The 8,326-nt window shown below is 33.0% G+C and overlaps 1 protein-coding gene across 1 annotated transcript; it reads left to right on the top strand.

The window, feature by feature from the left end:
- Window positions 1–4,908: 4,908 nt before the first annotated feature.
- On the top strand, window positions 4,909–7,797 carry LOC139890697 (protein APEM9). Its single transcript, XM_071873604.1, has 6 exons — window positions 4,909–5,110; window positions 5,440–5,598; window positions 5,719–5,796; window positions 5,965–6,238; window positions 6,963–7,288; window positions 7,447–7,797. The coding sequence occupies exons 1-6, from the start codon at window positions 5,010–5,012 to the stop codon at window positions 7,574–7,576; spliced, it is 1,068 nt and encodes a 355-aa protein (XP_071729705.1). The 5' UTR covers window positions 4,909–5,009; the 3' UTR covers window positions 7,577–7,797.
- Window positions 7,798–8,326: the final 529 nt, after the last annotated feature.

Raw genomic sequence — 8,326 nt, forward strand, 5'->3', positions numbered from 1 at the left:
ATTTGTTACCAATTTTCACGTAGCTAAAATGAGAAAAATTATCCAATCTTGTTTTACCCATAACTTCTTCATTTTAAATCCGTTTTGAGTGAATCAAATTGCTATGGTTTCATATTGAACTCTATTTTATGAATCTAAACAGAAAAAGTATAGGTTTATAGTCGAAAAAATAAGTTACAAGTCGTTTTTGTAAAGGTAGTCATTTCAGTCGAAAGAACGACGCCTAGATGACCATTTTAGAAAACATACTTCCACTTTGAGTTTAACCATAATTTTTGGATATAGTTTTATTTTCATAATAAAAATCATTTTCTCAGAATAACAACTTTTAAATCAAAGTTTATCATAGTTTTTAATTAACTAACCCAAAACAGCCCGCGGTGTTACTACGACGGCGTAAATCCGATTTTACTGTGTTTTTCATGTTTCCAGGTTTTAAATCATTAAGTTAGCATATCATATAGATATAGAACATGTGTTTAGTTGATTTTAAAAGTCAAGTTAGAAGGATTAACTTTTATTTGCGAACAAGTTTAGAATTAACTAAACTATGTTCTAGTGATTACAAGTTTAAACCTTCGAATAAGATAGCTTTATATGTATGAATCGAATGATGTTATGAACATCATTACTACCTCAAGTTCCTTGGATAAACCTACTGGAAATGAGAAAAATAGATCTAGCTTCAAAGGATCCTTGGATGGCTTGAAAGTTCTTGAAGCAGAATCATGACACGAAAACAATTTCAAATAAGATTTCCACTCGAAATAAGATTGTTATAGTTATAGAAATTGAATTAAAGTTTGAATATGATTATTACCTTGTATTAGAAAGATAACCTACTGTAATTAACAAAGGTTTCTTGATCTTGGATGATTACTTGGAATGGATTTAGAAAACTTGGAAGTAAACTTGCAATCTTGGAAGTATTCTTGATTTTATGAAACTAGAACTTTTGGAATTTATGAAGAACACTTAGAACTTGAAGATAGAACTTGAGAGAGATCAATTAGATGAAGAAAATTGAAGAATGAAAGTGTTTGTAGGTGTTTTTGGTCGTTGGTGTATGGATAAGATATAAAGCATATGTAATTTTATTTTCATGTAAATAAGTCATGAATGATTACTCATATTTTTGTAATTTTATGAGATATTTCATGCTAGTTGCCAAATGATGGTTCTCACATGTGTTAGGTGACTCACATGGGCTGCTAAGAGCTGATCATTGGAGTGTATATACCAATAGTACATACATCTAAAAGCTGTGTATTGTACGAGTACGAATACGGGTGCATACGAGTAGAATTGTTGATGAAACTGAACGAGGATGTAATTGTAAGCATTTTTGTTAAGTAGAAGTATTTTGATAAGTGTCTTGAAGTCTTTCAAAAGTGTATGAATACATATTAAAACACTACATGTATATACATTTTAACTGAGTCGTTAAGTCATCGTTAGTCGTTACATGTAAGTGTTGTTTTGAAACCTTTAGGTTAACGATCTTGTTAAGTGTTGTTAACCCAATGTTTATAATATCAAATGAGATTTTAAATTATTATACTATCATGATATTATGATGTACAAATATCTCTTAATATGATATATATACATTAAATGTCGTTACAACGATAATCGTTACATATATGTTTCGTTTCAAAATCATTAAGTTTGTAGTCTTGTTTTTACATATGTAGTTCATTGTTAATATATTTAATGATATGTTTACTTATCATAATATCATATTAACTATATATATATATCCATATATATGTCATCATATAGTTTTTACAAGTTTTAACGTTCGTGAATCACCGGTCAACTTGGGTGGTCAATTGTCTATATGAAACCTATTTCAATTAATCAAGTCTTAACAAGTTTGATTGCTTAACATGTTGGAAACACTTAATCATGTAAATAACAATTTCATTTAATATATATATAAACATGGAAAAGTTCGGGTCACTACACTAACCCCCTCCTCTTCCCTGCAGGTTGACTGTTGCATACTTGATAGATTCCAGGAAGACGGATTCTTGGGAGATATGTTTGACTAGTCGGAACTCTGATGTCGCGTCTTTTCTATAAAAGTTGTAACTACGTTTAATATAACACCCAGTCATTTATTTATTTACGTGTTTATTATTAATGAGATTTTATACATATAATATATCTATAAATTGGTCTTCCGCTATATATATATATAAAAAAAAAAATCTGGGGTGTTATAAGTTTATGTGTTGCTTTGTTTCTTTTCTCACTTTTTCTCTCTTTTTTTTTTCAAGTGAAAAAAGGAAATTTTTGGTACATGATGAAGATAAGATTGGGGCTGCTTAATACGGGGATGAAATTGAGACTGAAAAATGTCATTAAGAACTAAAATTGCAGGACCATTTTGGGAGGGACGAAAAAGAAGAAAATCGAATAAAACAGGAGAATATAGTATATAGTAGCATGTTATATTATGACTGCCATGCTTGTTAGATATAGTTATTGTTGTGGATAGTTAGTACATTGTGATGACTGCATGTTGGTTGACGCTTGTCTGCTGGAGCCCAGTGCGTCCCTATTGTGTGGTGGCCTCGGTAGGAGAGATCAACCTGCGGGTTGGGTTCCTCATGTGGTGGCCTAGACAATCGTGGTGTATATATATGTGAATGACGCACTTGTGACACCGCTATTTTTTTTTATACGTGGCGGAAGCATAATATTAATTAAATACGATATCAACATTCGTACAAACCGATGTCAAGTGTCATTAAAACAATTTACATATTAACAGGAAGAGACGTAAATACATTCTGTTTTCAAAGGTACACGGTTCATATTCTAAAAGACCACAACAACAACAACAACAACAACAACAACAACAACAAAACCCAATACCACATAAGTGGTGTATGGGGGAGGTGAGATGTAGACAATCCTTCCCCTATCCGAGAATAAAGACAAGTCATTTCTCCACCCAGAGTGAAAACACCCTCAAAAGTAGAGAAAGTCATCTCTCTCTCTATTCGACGGATAGAGAGATTGCTTCCGAGTGGACCTCCGGCCAATAAATAGGAAAAAGTTTTTAAAAATAAAATTAAATAAAATTAAAAATAAAATTTAGACACCATGAAAATGGTAAAATCAAATTTTCATGGGTTTTAAATCCTGCCTGAAATTTAATTTAGGCTCTAAGAGTCAGTCAAGTCGCCAATAAATCGACGCTTGATGTCAAACATAACATCATCATGCCAGTCTTCTCCCAAAAGACCACATCAGAGTTAACCCTGTCAAACATAACATCATCATGCCAGTCTTTTCCCAAAAGCACTATCTACAAAAGCTAACAACCTGCAGGGAGGAGATGGAGGGGAATTAGCACGAAGCTAAGTGAGTATGACTAAATACAGGCCATAGTATACATATGTGTTATACTAATCATGTCACAATAGTCTAACACACAAATATCACACACGTGCCGTCTACAGAGACTATGGCGGCTCGGCCAAACCATTAACCACCAGCTGATCGGACTGGGGCTTACCAGAAGTTCCTCCACCACCGTATGTATATATATAATCCACATGCGACGGACGCGTCATTCACATATATATACACCACGATTGTCTAGGCCACCACATGAGGAACCCAACCCGCAGGTTGATCTCTCCTACCGAGGCCACCACACAATAGGGACGCACTGGGCTCCAACAGACAAGCATCAACCAACATACAGTCATCACAATGTACTAACTATCCACAACAATAAGTATATCTAACAAGCATGCCAGTCATAATATAACATGCTACTATATACTATATTCTCCTGTTTTATTCGATTTTCTTCTTTTTCGTCCCTCCCAAAATGGTCCTGCAATTTTAGTTCTTAATGACATTATTCAGTCTCAATTTCATCCCCGTATTAAGCAGCCCCAATCTTATCTTCTTCATCATGTACCAAAAATTTCCTTTTTTCACTTGAAAAAAAAAAGAGAAAAAGGGAGAAAAGAAACAAAGCAACACAAAAACTATACTATAACAACTAAACAAATTCACCGTTAGAGAAAAGTCTCTCACAAGTCGTCAATTTCCATTTTCATCTTATTTTTTCATCCGTATCTATTTCGATCATCAATCAAGAGTCAAACTCTAAACAAAATCACCCCCTCCTCCTCTTTCTAATTTATCTAGATCATTGAAGCAAAGCTGAAAACTTTTTTAATTAAAGGCATTGTTGCCTTACGCGACTCCAAATTAAAGGGAATTGCTTTATTTCTTCATTTTCTTTAATTAATAAAAAATCATCTGCATTTTTATCTTTAATGAAAGGGTTTGTTTTTAAAAAAATCATTCACTGCAAATGGCTTTAAAAAGTTGACTGCTTTACATGTTTTATTGTCACATTAGCATACATGAATCTGGTTTCTCTTCATTTATTTGGTATTTAAATAAATTTATATAATATAGTGTTTCAAGACTAATTTTTTTTCTTTTTGTGATGAAACAGTCATTGCCAGATGAAGTTCTTGAGCATCTCTACCTAACCTAAGAAAACATCCTCGTGAACTGTTTATTTTCGTTCTCTACCTAAACCAACATACTTGCGATCGGATGAAAGAAGGAAACTTTTTGGTACATGATGATGATGATGATAAGATTGGGTCTGCTTAACACAGAGACGAATTTGAGATTGAAAAATGCCATTAGGGACTAAAATTGCAACATTTTGAGACGGATGAAAAAAAGAAAAAAAAAATCCAATAACACACGCACCAATTTGGCAATTTTGTCCATTTTTTAATATTTTTCCTACAACGTATTTTCTCAAAATAGCCTAATCCAAACACTCCTGATTGGAATAAGAAGCAGCCCCTCAACAATCAAGCATTCAAGCTTGGGTCCACTGATACACACCCATTTATCAATAGCAGATAACCCGCCAAAGAAGTTGGGTATCGATCACAAATCTACTATCAATATCAATCAATTTTCTGAACATCAACAAAATTATAATCACACGATCGATGGCGGCGGAATCAGGAGTAAATCAGTCAATTAAAGACACGGAGATTGTAACGACAGTCGAAATTCGGCCAATTTGGGATGAAATTGACCTAGCTGAAAGGTTTAATTTTTATCTTGTATCTTATATCCCCTTCTGATTTCATATTAATTTCCAGCCAGTAATAAACTACTATATTCAACTTGTTTGCTATTAACTGCCATAACTGCTACTTGTACTAATTCGAGAATAAATAGCTATGGATTGTAAGTTGAAACCCTAGGTAAATAGATAATTGTTAGTATTAGTATATTTATATATGTGGCATTATATACACTGAATGATATTTAAAGAATTTACTTTCTTCATGTTATTAAAAAGAACATTTTCTTATATCTGTATGTAGATGTTGAATCTTAGTACATATGATATATGGTTCATTATGAATGCAGCTATCTAGTTTGCTCCATGTTTGAAGAAGCCTCATCATTAGCTTCTCGTATTCTCAAACGATTACGTGATAAAGAATACGTTGTAGACGATATTGAGCTGAATGACATGTTTGAATCAGCTGGTATGGTGTTCGTACAGTCCTTCAAGGAACTTGGGAGGTATTTTATTAGTTGTGTTATGTTTATTATGTTCTAGATTGTGGATGAAGTCAAGTTTTAATCTTATAACTATATAACTATAGTCACTTATTTAACTGTTACTTTTACATTTATTTCCAGGACATCGGAAATAGTAAATGAGTTAACGCAGCTGTACGGTTCACTCATTAAGATTCCGGTCCAAGTTTTTCTTGCTGGGTATCACTCAATCTGTTATATGATTTTTACGTACAGGAACATTATTCATTGTTGATGTTTGTCATTATTTGCAGTATTTCTCGACATGCTTTTGAAATTCGATTGATTAGCTTAAGAACATATTTTGTTTTTCCGAGTTCTAATTAAAACATAAAATATTTATTTCAGGGTTTGCTTTCAGATGCAAGAAAACTCTGGTGGTGCTCAAAAAGTTCTCAAGGAATTTTTGAGTAAGTGGAGATTAGTAGACGAACAACATTATATTCTGGAAAATCAAGGGGCAAATACGTCAAAAGGATGTGACAATCAATCTGTTATAACAGTTGATATATATCTTCAAGTTGTTGAGGCATATATAACACTTCTCACTGGGATCTTAAGAGAAACAAATATTGCTATCTCTTGGGTTGAAAAAGCTGCATTACCCGAGGATATACGTCAGGTATGGTAATTTTATAATATCTACAAGGTAATCATAATAGGGAAAAATTAACTACCATTTTAATAACTTTATTATCTCACATCTATATATACTACATAGAGAATTTTTTTTATGCATTTGCTGATTATAGCTACTTGTTATGCTGTTTGCTATATTCGTTGATCTTCCACTAGCCCACCTTATGTATTGCGAGGACATTACGGTGTTGTTTGTTTTTTAAGATGTTTTTGTCTGAAAATCTGCGGACCACGTTTGTAAAGAAGATGTGGCCTGAAGGTCGGAAGGTCTATATGCTGAATATTGAAGATGTTTGTTTTTTTGTCTGCAAAATAACTTAATCATGTCTGCAGCAGTTAAAAGCACATTTCTAAGTCTGCGAAGTTGCAGACTGAATAAGTCATTATTTTATCTTATGTCTTCAGAAAAACAAACAGTTCATCAATGGGTCTTAACTACTCACATCCAACTTTTTATCACAACTTTTTTTTGTATCACAATTACAGGGAGCAATTTTGACGCATTCTCGCCCTTGTCATCATTTTTATTATTGTTTTATCAAAAAAATCTTAGGTCATCAAGACTCTTGATAATTTCATGTTACCCCGTTTAGTGCTTCATAACTCAAATTATTTAATACTTAAGAGCTTTAAAATGTATTCATTTTAGTTTTTCTCTTCGACGCCCTGTTATTGACTTTTTCACTTGTGTGTGGTTCTCGTTATAGGATCTTTTACGGCGTTTACGGTCCATGCACTCATCCAAGGATACACGATCTCAAGCCTCCACATCAGCGTTGCTATCCGATGAAAATGGAATCTCATCTGTTTCTCTCAAAAATGAAAATGAGAAACAACTTAACGGGGATGATGCTGCAAAACAAGCAATTTTAAGATATTCGGGACAACATGTTTCTACCTTTTGGTGGTTTCGGACAGTTAATTTAAAGCTTGGTGGTTTGCGATTTGCAGTATCAAATGGAAGTATCTTTCTAACAACTTTGTTTCTTCTCACGTATTATTTCTTGCGGAGGAAGAAATATACAATAACTAGGTATAAGTATTTTCCTTTTCATCTGGTCTTGAATATTCAATCTCGGCTTATACACTCGTGAATTGCTGGATTTATATATCTAATGCATATAACTCCCTAAGTCATGTATAATTGTTTAATTATGTTAGAAGATGATTAAAGTATATACATTATTGCAGTATTCTCAAGGGACCTGCTTCGTTTGTGAAAAAAACTGCCATAGACTTGTGGCAGCTTGCTTTCGCGTATCAAGTTAATCCATTGGCTGCTGTTGAACCTATACAAAATACAACTCGCATAAGCCGTTGATGATTCCTGCCTGACTTAAAGTTAGCGTACTACATTTTGTTAAGGTTATTCAAGGCAAGTTATAGATTGTTCTTGAAGATTATCAGATAAGCATAATGATAATGCTTATTTTCAGTCATGGGTACATACAACATATGTTATCACTACTTGATTTTTGTACTCTTATAATAAGTTTTAAGTAGTAGCAATAAAAGCATATGTTCCTTGTGTGAAGTAGTTAGATAGAGCTAGAGGTGATAATTTCGGCTCATTAACTTATGAATGGATCGATTCAATAAGTTCACAAACAAGAAACATTGAAAGTGTAAACTAAATGCACGAGTTCTTTTAAACAATAGAATTAATTAATATATTCATTTGAAAATACTAATACTAAGATTATAAACAACTCTACTAACTTCAAAAGTTAGAGAAAAGATCAAGATTATAAACACTCATACCTCAACTACACACACTATTTTACACACACTATTATTAGACGACCAATTCCATGAAGGAAATATGAAATTACATATGCCATACGATCTAGAAATTGAAAAGTGGGATTCTAAGTTCAGAAATATGTTGGTTTTCGTTTTTTTCGGGGCAATTTATGTTGGTTTATTTTGGCTAGTAGAAGATATGTTTATCCCACATTGGTGGGAGGAAGATGTGAGGGGTGAGTGACTTGGTTATATAAGAGGGGCTAAGTCTTCATTCCAAATCGCACCAATCAATACACTTTAAGTATTTGATTATTTCTTTCTTTCT

This window comes from Rutidosis leptorrhynchoides, chromosome 2 (assembly GCF_046630445.1).
Source record: "Rutidosis leptorrhynchoides isolate AG116_Rl617_1_P2 chromosome 2, CSIRO_AGI_Rlap_v1, whole genome shotgun sequence".
Taxonomy (NCBI): domain Eukaryota; kingdom Viridiplantae; phylum Streptophyta; class Magnoliopsida; order Asterales; family Asteraceae; genus Rutidosis; species Rutidosis leptorrhynchoides.

Coding starts and splice junctions, on each gene's coding strand:
- LOC139890697 (XM_071873604.1), top strand. CDS start 5,010: ATGGCGGCGGAATCAGGAGTAAATCAGTCAATTAAAGACACGGAGATT. Junction 5,599..5,718: donor TCCTTCAAGGAACTTGGGAG/GTATTTTATTAG, acceptor ATTTATTTCCAG/GACATCGGAAATAGTAAATG. Junction 7,289..7,446: donor AAGAAATATACAATAACTAG/GTATAAGTATTT, acceptor ACATTATTGCAG/TATTCTCAAGGGACCTGCTT.